This window comes from Echinops telfairi, unplaced genomic scaffold (assembly GCF_000313985.2).
Source record: "Echinops telfairi isolate 266 unplaced genomic scaffold, ASM31398v2 ScPeMD7_4;HRSCAF=17, whole genome shotgun sequence".
NCBI lineage: Eukaryota > Metazoa > Chordata > Mammalia > Afrosoricida > Tenrecidae > Echinops > Echinops telfairi.
This window is the reverse complement of record NW_022103900.1, coordinates 37,725,667-37,741,663: the sequence shown is the minus strand read 5'-3', so window position 1 is coordinate 37,741,663 and position 15,997 is coordinate 37,725,667. Positions and strand designations below refer to the sequence as shown.

General features: G+C 38.7%; 1 protein-coding gene across 2 annotated transcripts in view; it reads right to left on the bottom strand.

Moving 5' to 3' along the window:
• CNTNAP5 (contactin associated protein family member 5) overlaps positions 1-15,997 on the bottom strand; it is a 1,132,484-nt gene that overhangs the window by 609,924 nt on the left and 506,563 nt on the right. For both annotated transcript variants that reach the window (XM_030887885.2, XM_045299024.1), the window contains one exon: positions 11,854-12,001. In XM_030887885.2, coding sequence (XP_030743745.1) covers positions 11,854-12,001 — 148 coding nt within the window. The remainder of the gene's footprint in view (positions 1-11,853; positions 12,002-15,997) is intronic.

Genomic DNA, 15,997 nt, shown 5'->3' with positions numbered 1-15,997 from the left:
TGGGTGCATAAGTAAACGTGGTGAAGAAAGTATATGGTGTCCGGCTATTAAAAATATATAGCATCTTGGATCTTAAAGGCTTGAAGGAAAACAAGCGGCCATCTAGCTGAGAAGCAACAAACCCCACATGGAATAAGCACACCAGCCTGTGTGAATACAAGGTGTTGAAGGGATCAGGTATCAGGCATCAAAGAACTTATTTGATTTTTGCTTAATTTTTTAAACAATTTGTTTCTGTCTGTCTCTTGCATCAGAGTAAACTTTCTTGAATAAGGTTATTTGAATAAAGGTTCTTGAATCGAACTGGTCTCTGTTTTTAGCGAAAACTATGACGGGCAATTCCAGAACCTTATTTCCCAGCACCAGTTGCTTCATTGGAAAACTGGTTTTCCTTCTCTGGTAAGTTTCTGCCTTACAGAGCTTTCCTTTTTCACAGGTTTTGCTGTACGTATGTGTCTGTCTATAGACAGATGGAGAGAAACATTAGAGGTAAAAAGACAAGAGAGAGAGAAAGAGGGGAGAGAGAGAGAAAGCCTGGCTGGTATAAATGATCTTTTGACACCTCTGAGAAACTGATATTAAAAGGGAGGCTCATGCAGAGATGAACAGAAGGCAAGGGTGAGGATGGCATATCCCAGAGAGAGGTGCCAGCAGAGGCAAAGCCATGGGAAGGGAACAAACTTGGCATGATTCAGGGGCAGATAGAAACCCAGTGGTCACAGCCCCTGAAAAGGGTTTTGCTAGACATTGTGGCCTGCCAGAAGTCATTGAAAGGTTTATAGAAGCCAAAGGCTGAACTCTGCTTTTTGTAACCCTGTTGGCTGTAGTAAGAATAATAGCATAAAAATAGCATAAAAAGGGAAAATAAATGTGCAGTCAAAATTCAAGTGACAGAAGAGAGTAACTATACAAAGTTGGTATCTTTGAAGATGAAACAAAATGGGTATATTTGTAATGATTGCTGGAAGTCATACTGACAGAACTTACTGTTAGACTGATGGGAAATAAGGAAGAGGGATGTTGGGATTTACGAGAAGACGATCCTCCTCTGCAGGGAGAAACTATAGAGTATGGTAGGAAAGTACAAGTCAGTGAAATGCTCCCTTTGAGGCACTAAATTTCAGATACTTATGAAGTAATCAAATTGAGGTATAAATCAGGTAAATGAATACATATTTTTAGATCTCAGAAAAAATATTTGGTTTGGAATGTAAATAACTAGTTTTCTTAGAAAGTCATTTAACCTTTATAAATGTCAGCTTTCTTTTTTTTATAACACAGGACTAATAATTCTTATTTTAAAAGGTTGCTGTTAGTTAGGCATGTGGACTGTAGAATATGGTGCAAATTAAATGATGGGGAAGAGAAATGTTGGTAATGATTATGATGCCAACAATATCAATGATATGCACCAAATGAAGGAACAGTTGCAGTGCATACGGAAAATACTGGTTCCCTCCTGTAGAAGGTTCTTTTTGAAGTCACATTTTAAACTTTCTGTTATGAATTACATAGCTAATCCATTTTGACTGAACAATTCACACACATTTTGTTTCATTATCAATCTCAATCACCAGAATGTAATATCACTTATCCCACTTCCTCCCTTTGTTTCCTGCTTCCATTCCTCCTTTCCTCTGAGTTCTAAATTTGTCCTTGGGTAAATGCTGCCCCTCTGATCACCAATACTAGATTGTTCTAAAGTACGAATACCTCCATTCTGTGAGTGTACTCGCTATAGACCTATTGTTCGGGTGAACATTGAGCCAAGAGGAAAAGCTGTGTTCCAGACGAGAAGGGTGATGAGAATTGGGCATGTCTCAAATCTCTATCTAGCTAGGAAGCCTGGCATTTTTAATTCTTTTAAATTTTGTTCCACGTTTTCTTTTTACTCTATCGAAGACCTTCTAATGTGATCCCTTTCAGAACAGTGGGTAGTGTTCAGAGTTCATGTATGTGAAGTCCATTAATCCATTGGACAAATTGGTTTCATGCTCTAGCTTTGATTTTCATCCTGTTCTTTCCTCTGCATAGAGAGGGACCATGGGTGCACTTTAGATAACTACTCACTCGTTTTTAAACCCTGTTCACTATTCACCAAAACAGGATGTAGAATGTCATGTTTGTGAACTATGTTATACCAAATGACCGTGGTTTTCCCTGACACTATGATCCCGAGTTCATATCGTTGAGCTCATTTTTGTACATGGCATGAAATATGGGTCACGTTTCATTTTTCTGCAAATAGTTATCCAGTTTTACAATTACAATTTGTTAAGGAAACTATCATTTCTCCACTTAGTATATTTTGGACTTTCTCCAAATCACTTGTGTTGTTGCTGAATCGATTCTAATTCATAGTGACACTACATACAACACACACAACACAATGAAACATAGCCCGGCCCCGTGCCATCCTCAAAATTGTGTTTGAGCCCATAGTTGCAGCCACTCTGTCACTCCATTTTGTCAAGGATCATCTCTTTTTCCCTGTCCTTCTTTACCAAGCATAATTTCCTTTTCCAGGGACTGGTCTCTCCAGATAACATGTCCAAACTATATGAGAATAAGTCTTGTCATCCTTGCTTCCAAGCAGCATTCTGGTTGTAGCTCTTTCAAGACAGATTTGTTTGCCCTTTTGGCAGTCCATAGTACTTTAAATATTCTTCCCTAGCACCATAATTGAAATTTATCAGTTTGTTTTTCTCTTCCTTATTCACTGTCCAACTTTCACATGCGTATGCAGCAATTAAAAATCTGATGGCTGGCACCAGGCACACCTTAGTCCTCAGAGTAACACCCTTGTCTTTCAACCCTTTAAAGGGTTCTCGTGCAGCGAATTTAGACAATGGAATCCACCATTTGGTTTCATTTGCTGCTTCCATGAGCACTGGTTGCAGGTTCAAATATTTGAGCAAATATTTGAAAGCAGAAATCTTTTCTCTATAATGTTACCTAGTGGTCCAATTGTGAGACTTTTGGCTTCTTTACACTGCGTTGTCACCCATACTGAAGGCTGCAGTCTTTGATCTTCATCAGCAACTGCTTCAAGTCCTCCTCAAGGTTGGGTCATTGGCATATTGAAGATTATTAATAATTCTTCATAAAATCCCGATGCTCCTTTTTTATTTAATAGAATTTCTCTAATTTTTTCTCAACATACAGACGGAAGACATATGTTAATAGGATACAACCCCGATTCACACCTTTCTTGATGTTAAACCATGTAGTATTTCCTTGTTTGGGTCATATAACTTCTTGATCCATGTTCAGCTTCCTCAAGAGTGCAATAAAGTGTTCTAGAATTTCCCTTCTTCTCAAGACTATCCATAGTTTGTTATGATCCACACTGTCAAATACTTTGACATAGCTAATAAAACACACACAAACATCTTTCTTATATTTTCTGCTTTCAAACAACATCCATGTGGCATCAGCAATGATATCCCTTGTTCCAAGTCCTCTTCTGAATCTGGTCTGAACCTCTGGAACTTCCCTGTCAATGTACTATAGCAACCATTGTTAGATCATCGTGGGGAGGGGAGAAAGAAAACCACATATCTGTGGTTTAATGGGATATTGTTGTTTTCATTTGAGATTGGCAGTGTAACTATATATACAGTATTTTCCTTTAAAAACCAACCCCCCCCAAAAAAATCCCTCTAGCTCCCTTATCTTTCAAATCTTAATAGTGGTCTTGGTGGCTGAAAAAGAATAAAAATTAGGGGTGGGGAAGTGAAACTGAAATAGGCTTGGATCTTTAGTGGCAAACAAGTTCATCTCAAACAAACAAACAACAAATTTATTTACAGGTGATATCAATGATATTGTCCTATAACAGTAACCACTAGGCAGGTAGGGCTATTTTTATTTCTTAGTTGACCATGTTACTCCACGGAATTATGTAAGAGTACTAACCCTAAGTGAGCAGACCTTTGTCTGTGTTGTTGTAGATGGCCTTGACAGCTGTCTTTCGTAGCTGCAGTTTCAACATAGAAAAGACACGCTGCATGTGGCAGGAAAGTGAGGTCCCAGAACTTATGGCAAGAAAAAGAGAAGTAGGCATTAATCTGCATCTGAGATGAGTCTCCTGCCTGTGGAAAGGTGTGGTGGTAGCAGAGGGATATTTTGTAGGAGTAGGCGCCTACATTTGTACTAAGTGTTCATTAACTAAGCAAAAATTCTCTGCTAAATATTCTTCTAAATGCTTTACACATAATAACTCAAAATGACTTCAAAGTAATTGTGTAATGGTCATTACACTAGTGGAGAAATGTAGTTCCAGACATATAGAGTTTCAACCAGAAAGTTCATCTTGAACAAAATAGACCGCCTGGTCAGTTATTCACATCTTAGTAATAGTTAACTTTATTTAAATTACATTGTAGTTGACACCAAGTAAAGGTTTGGGGGATATTCAAGTGACAGGAACACTGGTAAAATGGAACAGGTCATCAGTTGGCATTTGTAATAGGAAAGAAAGGCAAAGAAAAAACATCTTTTTAAATTAAAACAAATAAATACCCCAACCTTATGGAAAATAGAGGCTTGGCTTTCCTCCAACCAATGGGATGTTTTTAAATAGATTTCAAATTTAAATAAAGTATTTAAAATAGATATTTAAAATAGATAAAGTAATCTCAATTATTCAATGAGAAAAAAAGACAGTACTTAAAAATGCTAATGTATAAATAGCATTCTGATCATGTTTCTTCTTAGTACCTAGAAAATGAATATATACATAAATGAGAAAGGAGGATTCTACTAGAAAAAATATTATACTTTTTAAAATGCAATAAAAATAAGTAAGGATGACTAACTTCTCAGACCAAGAAATTAAATAACCCCTCATCAAATATTCACTTGATGTAGATCCCAGCACCAGAGAGCTCATCATGCTTCCCAGGGTTTGAGACCAGACTAGATATTGATACAACAGCACCAAGTCGTCTTAACATAATAAGACACTCACCCAAAGCCCACCAACATTGAGTTGATTCCAACTTATAGTGAACCTATATAGGGTTTCAAAGGCTGTAAAGCAGTACAGGACCAGCTAGCTTAAGCTTTCTCCCTCGGGGCAATTGGTGGGCTTGAACCCCTCACCTTGTGGCTATCAGTCCATTGCTTAACTGACAGTGGCATCGAGTGCCTGAATGACTCATTGCTCTCAGGTCTTAATCCACTTACTTTCTACAACAAGGAAAACACATTTCAAACTAGAAATGATGCACGTTAAGAAGAAAAAAAAGAGTAAAGACTCACATATTTTAGATGATTTTACTCCTGAGAACCAGATGAATTCCACTGCACCTTATTGAGAAAAATTTCAAACAGCATCGGAAATGCAAGATCAGAGAGAGGCAATCGTTTTCATGCCACACTGTAACTTCCTGCGTCTTATGTTCCGAGCATAACAAACCCAGAACGCTTTCCTTCCTCTGCTGTTTGTGCAGCACCTTCTCTTCTGCAAGGCATTACTGCCTCAGCATCCTCTATGCAGAACAATGAACATCCACATTTCCAGACAGAGGCTAGTGTGGTTATTGGGTGCCATCCACAAGGTCTGCACTTCGAACCTATGAGCTGTTCTGCAGGAGAAAGATGGGGCTTTCTACTCACTTAAAGGGTTACACTCCCTGAAACCTATAGGAGCAGTTCTACCCTCTCTCAAAGGGTGGCTGCGAGTCAGAGTTGACTCAATGACAGTTGTACCCCAGGAGGCATTTAATGAGTCCTTTGAGTATGTCTGGTAGTCTGTTTATGCCATGACGTAGGGCCCTGGTTAGCCATTACTTATTTGCAATGATCTTCATAGTTTTGGAATTTACATGTAGGTCTTTAATCCATTTGGATTTAGTTTTTGTATATGATTTGAGGTTTGAACCTGTTTCCTTTTTCTGAAAATGGATATTCTGTTTTACCAACACTATTATTTAAAAAGACTGTCCCCTCCGCCCCCAGTTGATGGATTTTTGCCCTTTGTGGAAGATCAGCTGTCCATTGGTGGATAGATTTCCTTCTGGATTCTCAATTTCATTCCTTAGGTGAGGAAATAGCTCATTAGGTGAGGAAATAGCACGTGAGTTATGTTTGAACTTCCATCTTTACTATGGGAAAAAAAATCCAACTCCATATCTATGCAATAATTATTCCTATGGAGCAGGGGAAATATGAGGGAGTCCCCCCAAAGTGGAATTTTTTTCAAAGCTATATATTTCAATTTTTTTTACAAAACAACCTTATCACATTAGAAATCCTCACCATTGCACTTAATGCATTTGTCAAATCTGTGATTCCATTCTTGGAAACATTTTTTCAAACTCATCTGTTTGGATGGGTGACAGCACCTCCCTCATTTTTCTCTTCCCCTCGTGATGTCATCAAATCGCCATCCTTTCATGACCCACTTCATTTGAGGGAAAAAAAGGAAGTTGCACCAAGTCAGATCAGGTGAGGAAGGTGCTTGGGGCAAGAGAGGCATGCTGATTTTACCTAAAACTGGCTCACTGAGATGGCTGTGTGAGCAGGTGGTTTTTTTGCGCACACTACTACAAAATCTTTTCAGAACTTCTAAATAGAAAGCTTGATTAACAGACTGAGCTGCTGGAATGAACAAACTCCAAATGCACTATGAGTTGACATTTTTTGTCAGTTCAGGAAGTTGATTGATGTCTTGAAGAAGGTTTGTCATCAATCGACATTTCACCTTTTTTGAAATGAAAACTCTTGTACACTTGAGATTTTCCCAAAGCATTCCCCTTATAAGCTGTGCTCAACATCACAACAGTTTCTGTGGCATTTTTCCTGAGCAGGAAACAAAATTTCACAGCTGCACACTGTTCTTTAAATTGCCCATCACACACACACACACAAAAGGCAGTTCAAGCAAAACTGCTTTCACAAAAAAATGTACTGTGACCAGAGAGAACCTTCCAGGTGACACCACTGGGTGCACTAACTCAGAGTTCTTGATGCTCACGTAGTGGAGAAAAGCTCCACTTTGCCAAGCACAATTCTGTTTTGGGGGGTGTACACGCTCATACATATATTACCTGCCAATCTTCTTTATCCCAGTCTGCCACCCACCAACTCTCTCTCTGCACTCTACTTCTCTGTTGGGCTCAATAATCCATTGAAATGGGCAAACAGAACTCACAGAAAATACAATTCTCACAATTATGGCTTTGTTAAGGATGTTAATTACATGACGAGATCAGAAATATCAAGGATCAGTTCTTTTCTCTATAGAATTTATTCTAATCATGTTCACAGGCATTCCCCACTCTGGTCCTTGGTCCAAATTATGCACTCCTTTGGCCTATTTTCTGCTCAGTGCTGACAAATGCCTAACAGATCTGCTCCCCCACTCCCTCCCACCCATTCCTCTTGTCAGTTCTTGGACAAAAACACCTAGCTTTACTCATTCCTTAGGCCAGAAAGCCTACCACTCTGACTCATGGTCTCAGTACTGCTGCCTCTGTACCTGTGGTACCACTACTCCATGCATATTATCTTTGTTCATGGCTCTACTTTCTTCATGGGCATGGCATGTTCTCTTTCTTGCTTCTGAGGTGCCTTGCAAGGAGTTACTATGTTGGAGGCACCCGACTCTCCTAGTTGGGGATCAGGAACCAGGAAGGCGAGTTAAGGAAAGTATGGAGCAGTACTTCTCTAGCCACAGGTAATTCGTGTGGCTCTGGTGCAGTGCTGGGCAGGCAAAGCCCATTATCCTGCTTCTTTCCATACTCAGTGGAGGAAGAGCACTTGCTGGGAGCCCAGTATTGACAAATCCACTCCCCACTGGCCTTCCTCTGAATGCAGGCCTTCAGCCCGAAAAGACCAGAGCTCTCCTAGTGAGCTCTTTAACCCCCTTCATTTTCTCTCTCTTCATTCTGCAGTCAAAAGAGCCCTGTTGCCACTCTAGGCTGCACATTGAACTGTGAAGCACAAGGCCAGCAGTTTGAAACCAACAGTTGCTCTGTGGGAGAAACATGAGGATTTCTGTTCTCCAAAATATTTACAGCCTTGGAAAGCCAAAGAGGCAGTTCTACTCTGTCCAATAGGGTCACTGCGAGTCAGAACTGAATCTATGGTGATGGGTTTGATTTGAGTTGTATTCTGTAGCCATCTGTGCCACGCAAATTCTCACCGGCTTAACAATGCTTTTCTTTCTCAGATTCAGCTTGCTCTCTGCTCAGATGGTTTCCCTCAGTGCTGCCCAACTATATCTCTGTCTGAAACGGTTTCTGTGGACTTGACTTGCCACTCAAACCAATATTTAGATCTGAAGGATAAAGAATCTAGAAGGGTTTTTTTTGCCCATGAAGCAATTTTTATTTTTTTTATTGTTTGTTTATTTGGGTTTTGGCTGTTGTTGTTCCCACCCCTGTCTCTGGTCCAGGTTTTTTATAGTCATCAAATTCTTTCTTTGTTTTAGTTTTTGGGGGAGCACTTACAGATATTGTACTAATCTACATTTCAATATGATCAAGCATAATTGTACAAATGCTACCACCATCAGTTTCAATACATTTTCTTTCTTCTTGAACTCTTAGATATCAGCTTCCCTTTATCCCTTTCCTCTCCTACCATACCCCCAGGAATCCTAGTGATTATATTATATATTACTATTATTTGCCATATCTTACACTATCCAATGTATCTATTCACCTGATTCTGTTATTTATTCCCTCAAGTGGGGTTATACAACCATCATTGCTATCAGCACCCTTTCCCCGCTTTTCCCCACTTCTCTTCCCTCAACTTCAATGAATCATTACCCCCCTGTTTCTGAAGGGTATCTATCTTGGCTTTCATGCATTGAGCACTCTTGATTGTGCAGATGAACATATGCAGGTCTCACAAGATTAATGAGGTAAAACAAAGACCATAATAGTAAGGGGAGGAAATATTAAAGAACTAGAGGATAATTATGAGTGTTATCAGTGCTACAGCACTCCCTAGATTTATAATCCTTACTGCGTGGCCCTTCTGTGAGGAACTGATCAATTATCTTACAGGTGGGTTTTGGGTCTCCACTTTGTTCATGCTTCTTCCTGTCAATTTGATTGCTTGTCTTTGAACTGCTGATATCTGATCTCGTCGACAGCTCATGATCACACAGGCTGGTGTGCTTTTTCCATGTGGGATTTGTTGGCTCCCTGCCAAATGGCCACTTGTTTAACTTCAAGCCTTTAAGAACCCAAATATTGTATCTTTTATTGCCAGCCACCATCAACTTTCTTCACCACATTTGCTTATTTATGTACCCATTTTTGTCTTCAGTAATTGTGTCAGGACAGAGTCTTATCTGTTGTATAGGCCATATTTCTTCTTTGTTTTTTCTTATAAATTGATGATATTAAATGTTTCTCTTTATAAAATTGAGTTGTTGCTAAGCATAATGTTCTCTAGTTTTGTCCATGTCTTGCAGCATTTTAGAGAATTATCAATGTTTTTTACTGATGCATAAAATTCTATATAGTATGAATATAACAGATACTGTTTATCTATTCCTGTATACTGGGGGTTTTGAAATGCTTCCTTGTTTTTGCTATTGTGTAAATTGCTGTGATGAACACAAATGTACATATGTCTGTTTGTGTTATATTCTTAATGTCTTTTTGGCAGATGCTGTATCATAAGGTACTTAAATTTACTTTTGTTTAAGGAAATGATTTCCATAGTGGGTATACAATTCTACAATTCCACCAGCAATGTAAAAGTGCTCCTATCTCCCCACATCCTCTCCAGTATTTGTTATTTTCTGTTTTGTTGACTCTTCATTCCAACTATTTATCCTCTCATTTGATGTTCCAAGGTGGAGCACTTTCATCTGTTCATATCTCACTGGGGTTTTAGAGGAACTGGGACAACTGGATACCACTGGATATACCACTTGGTATCCAGTGTGTGTCAACTGGATACCACTTTCCTTTTTTAACACCCTTCACCATTCTTCACTTCATTTTAGTACATCCAATTTTCCTAGATGGATAGGTTGTACATCCCACATTCTGATTCTTAATAGACCTTCACTCATATTTTCTGCTCATTTTCAGCTGTGTTTCATCAGTAAATGAAGGTCCTGAAAGCTTTACTAATCTATATTATTAACACTGGCTCCATTTTTAGGAGGTAACACTTTTCTAGTCATATTATCAATGTCTTCAAGTGCGAAAGGGCTCATCTCAGGTATTATAGCAGATAATGTGCTTCTGCTCGTCACCTTTTCTTTTTGAAATTGATCGTCAGGCTCTCCTTCCCAGGATTTCTTAGTCTAGACTTTTCTACTGAATTCTGTCCATCATGATGATATTTGAACTACCATTGTTATCATTCATTGTTATCATTGATTGAAGTTAGACCCTATGCTAATCACTTCTTGTTATAAATATCACAGAAACACAAATCACCACAGTATGACAAACTAACATTGCATCTTAGTCCATTTGGAAACTTGATTTACATAGTTGGGAGCATAAAGCTGCACTGATATATGAGTATGTATGCATTTATTCAACAAATATTTATTGAAGACTCACCTGTGCTCATGTTAGTTGATAACAAATATGGTACCTGTTCTACTAGTGGAGTTTGTAGTTTTGTGATAGGAATTGAGGAAGCAGATAACAAGCAAGTAAGTAGAAACAATAAAACAAGATTTCACTTTGTGAAAAGGATAAAGAAAATAAAAGTGTGTCATGTAATCCTGGGCTAATAGATGTTTTAGAAGTGAGGGGCAATCAGGGTGGACTCCTCTGAAGTGGTGACATTTAAATCGTTATTCATGTTGACAGAAGGAACTGACCATGTGAAGTCTGAGAAGAGGTGTGCTAAGGCTAGGAAGGTACAGTGAAACACTGAGGTAAAGAGCAATAGGGAAGTCATGAAGAATTAAAGTGAAGTTGAAGAGGTAAGAAACATTGAATGAAGAAATTTTACATGTCAAAAATAAATCTTGATTTTATTTTCACTATAGTAGTCAGAAGAATGACCTCGTTATCTATTGCTTGCAAGTATATCTTTGACTACAGTGTAAAATTTGCATTAGGGCAGATTGTGGCAGGAGTCAGGAAGTTCATGCAGGAGGCAGGAGCTTCATATAGGTGGCTATGTGATCTCAGTGAGCATGACAGAGGTTTCAAATCCCAGAAGTGAAGAAATGCATCATTCTTCCCTTCTTCCAAAGCCAACCCCCAAAGGGAAACATCCCCAAGACACAAGGACTAGTGGTTAGAGATTGTGGAGTGCCAGCTTGTGGTTCTCCACAGAAAAGGATGCTCTGTCTGACAGCATCTCAACAGGGTAAACTTCTTAGCCCTGGAGATGTTCACCTAAAGGCAATTAATTCCCCTTATAAACACACAAAATATAAGGCTACGTGAAGAGGCAGGGTTGAGAAACCTTAAAGCCACAAATTCTTATCCTGGTGCATGAGCAGGCATTAGGGGCTTCCTTCGATAAATGTTCTTGTAAAATAATGGGCTTGTGTGGATAAACAAATGAAGAGATAACTTTTTCCAGCATGGTTGGGGTAAGGGTTGTTTCATAATACCTCACTTCACTTATCGGGAAGAAGTTAGCATAACTTTCCCATTTTACTGCAAAGGATAAATGGCAGCTAAAACTCCAAGAGCACTTCATTTTGAAAGTGTGCTAAGTCTTTATCATCCTTGATTATTTTTTTAGTAGACTAATAAATTTTCGACCTCTGAGTTGCATTGTACATTTCCAAGTATTGATCAATTATTAAATTTTGGAAATGTCTTTTAAATGAGCTGATGACCATCTTATTTGCAGATAAGTTAACACTGTGTGGGTAGTGTCAGGGTATGTGTGAGTACTTACTATAAGAGCATCCGTAGACCTCAACTCGCATGCCAATTTTTCCTCTTTGATTCCATTGCAGGGGAACAAAGCGAATAAACTGGGCCCTCGCTGGGTGTAGTAACTTGTGGTGCACCACACTGTCCGCATTCATGTTTCCTGCAAAGGTCTGGAGAGAGAAAGAGTAGGCTGGGTGAGACACCTGATGCTCCCTCTTTACCAAGTGAGCACTGAAGAAAGAACCACAGAGATGTATCCATATATGTTACTCCATGACATTTTTCAGAGAAAGTCTCTAATTCTTCAGATATTTCTAAAGAAATTTTATTTGTGTGATGTAGGATGACTTTTCTTGAAATGCCGTGCAATGATCGTTAAGAAATCATAGATCCCAAAGAACTTTATCGATAAAGCAATCCTAGTAAGTCGTGGAGAAGGACACCAAGCTTGGTCAAGCCCAAGAGGAAGGGCCTCAGAGGCCATGGATTGACCCTGTGGCTGCAGCCATGGTCTCAGGCACAGGAACAATTGTGAGGATGGTGCAGGATACGGCAGTGGTTCACTCTGTTGCACATAAGGGTCGCTATTGGTCAGAACCAACCTGATGGCACCCAGCAACCAGAAGCTAGTCTTAAGACTTGAGATGTGAATATAAGCTTTACAAAATAAAGAATACCATGAACTTCCACTCTTTCTAATGTTCATGCCCACAATCAGAGTGGCGTGGCGTGGCAGGTAACCGAAAATCTCCTCTTAGAAAGAAAGACTTTTAATGATGTAATTGTTATCATTCATTGAAGTCAGACACTATGCTAAGCACCTCTTGTTATAAACATTACCATTCTATAGATTAAAAAGGGAAGTCTATGAAGAAAAATAAGGAGGAAGGAAAACATATTTCCAAATCATCCGACTGTCTCTGATTCAATTTCTTTTTACCAAAGGCTGTGGTTTTTCAACAGCAACTTCCACTCCCCACCCTCTAGCTCTACTTTTCTGCTATCTCATTGTTCATTATTAAAGGAAGGATAACAGGGTTCAAATGTTTGGGTAGCTCATTTTCACATATCCCTGTGAAGTTTAAGCAACACATAGAATGGGTCTATTTTAGGAATTGAATGCATATCCCGTCACCTTCATTGGAAGGGTGGTTTCTGAGGGAGAATATTCTTTGCAGGTAGAACTCATAAGCCCATGTCTACTCTGTAAGGTAGAATGCCACCTAGCACACTGATTTGCTTGTTCTTTAATTCTTAACTGTTCACTGACAAAGCATGCTTGCTGATCAGTGTTCAACAAAACCAAAATATGATCTATTGGCGCCTTAAACAACTAAAGCGCATATTAAATTGTTTATTTAGTGAAATCAATTTTCAAAATCCAATCTGACCCTTACTTGTGTACTCACCAAACTCAAACCAAAGCAGTTTTGAGACCATCAATGACAAATCACTGTCAGTACCAATTCATGTGGGTCAGAGTAGAAGTGTGCTCCATAGATTTTCATTGCCTGATTTTTTTGGAACTAAATTCTCAAGCCTTTCTTCTGACACTCCTTTGAGTGAGTTCTAGCCACCAACTTCTTCAATAGTATACTTAAACTGAACAAGCGATAATTGCTCCAAAAGGGAATTGAGAAAACACTTTAATTTTTAAGGAAAGGGTATGAATTGCCAGACTGGTTTCAAAGTATGGTCCATCTGTATGTTGTTTATATGATACATGATTTTTAATAATAAAAATACTGAAAGGCTGAAAGTAAGAAAATAGGAAATGATATTACTAAAAATATATAGCCTGAAGAAATGTGAAGTTGTTCTATTAATATCAGACCAAGTGAGTTGCCAGATCAAGAACATTACAAAATGTGCAAGAAAGACATTTCAAAATGATAAAGGGTCAATTCATCATGACAACATAAAACCTTTAATGTTTATGCTTCTAAAATAGGCATTCAAAAGACAGGAAACAAAACTTGACAGAGGCAAAAAGAGAAGAAAACAAATCCTCAATTATAGTTGGCTCTTGTTAGTACCCTCCCTTAATAGTTGATTGATAAGCAAGAATAAGAACAACACCTGAGTAATAATATAGTTTCCCAAAGTGGGTGATTCCGTGTCCCCTGGGAGCCACTGGAATGATCCTAGAGGCCACTGGAGTGATGTGGGGAAGAGGGTGTGTGTACATATGCAGACACAATTCATCCTCAATCATAGACTATAGTACAAAAGTTTTTAATTGCCAGGAAGTGTTTTGTTTTGTTTCTGAAAAGAGGGTGGTAGACCAAATATGTTTGGGACCCTATGGTATAGAAGATTCAAAGATATCAGTTCAATCTGCCCAATTACCATTTCTAAGACACCCCACATAATAGCTGCATATGATTTTCAAATGCATATGGAACCTTCACAGAGAGACACCACATATCCTAAAACCACCCCATTGCCACTGAGTTGATTCTGACTCATAGCAAAATTATAAAGGGTTTCTGAAGCTGTGACTCTTCCCAGGACCAGATAGCCTCATCCTCTCCCCAAGGACCAGCTTGTTGTTCTACATCACCAACCTTATGGTTAGCCATCTGAGGTAGTTTATTGTGCCATCCTGGCCGATAAACACCTGTGGGGTTAATTGAAGGGCAGAGGGATAAATGGCTTGGTGAGCCTCACCTTTCAAGTTCTCGGGTCTCTTGCTCTCTGATGGTCAGACTAGGGTGCAGCTGCCTTAGCCAGTTCCCTGCTTCAGCTGGAAAGACTCACTTCCTGCAAGACATCCTTGAGGAGAAGCCACATGGACCTACCCTGATGCACCCTTAGGTGCTGGAGCAGCTGTGTGGAGACCCCTGCCAGCACTGAGATGCTTACACGTTCACTGACTCGGCTTTCCTCCTGCAGATGGCATCATTGCAACTGTTTTGTGAGATGGAGGAGGACTTTGTGGATTGGTGTAGGACATATGGGTTAATGTTGGACTTGTGGGTTTGGCCAGCACTGGGTTGGGATATTTTCTTGATGCGCACTTAACCTTTATATAAAACTCTCTCTTATACATGAGTTGCTGTGGATTTGTTTCTCTAAAGTACCCAGACTAATACACCATCCAATGCTAGATACATAAGATAAAGTCATTGTCAAATAAAGCAATATTATTTTTTGAAGCTGATGGAAACTATATTAGGACACAATAATAATAAATTAGCTAGCAAGATTTCAACTATCTGGCAATAATGAACACATTTTACAGAATCCATGAGTTAAAGAAATTAGAATGGAAATTTGAAAATTGTTTAAAATAAGTGATAAAAATTGTTTATTATAATTTGTGAAACACAAATTAGTACTTAAAGGAAAATATATGACTTAAATGGCTTTTGTATATAAAGGAAGATTCAAACTTAAAAACCTAAGAATCCACACAAAATCATAAGGGAAGAATTAATTCTCAGAATATTAATAAAAATGTTACTCTGTAGTAGAAAGTAACACATTATTGATACCTACAACAAAACATTATGTTGAGATGGCCCTACTTGATAGTCACCTTCATGAAGTGATCATTGAGGATAAGGGTGCTATAGTAAAGTATGGTTGAGAAAGCAGATGGTGCCCAGCTATGAGAAAGAATAGCATCTGGGGTCTTAAAGGATTGTTTTAAAACAAGAAGTCTTCTAAGTGAGATGTCAATGAAGTCTATATGGAAGAAGCACACCTGCCTGTGTGATGTAGGACCATAAATGCTAAAGTCCAATTCTAAGGAAAGGAATGTATTAGAAGTTAAATTGTAAATGTCAGGTTTACAGAAATCCATGGATGACAGTGGACATTCTGGAACCATTTGCAGGCTCTCCACAAGGCTTCAGTCTCCAGTGAATCTCCTCTGAACATAGCCTAGAGATCTGAATAGCCTTGTTATCAGATATAGAGCACTGCAAATTCAAGTGTAGCAGATGTAATTAGGTTAAAATGTAATACCTAGTGCTTCATCTTCCTGTTGACCTACTTCCTGCTTTCTTTCTGATTGAGGTTTTCTGTTTTGTTCTTTTCTGTAATCCTTGTTGCTTGTTGCTTTTACTCTTTTCTTCTTGTTTGTGTTTTATATGACTTTCTGTATATGATAGCCAGGATAGATAAATCAATAGAGACAGTAACTAGATTAATAATTACCT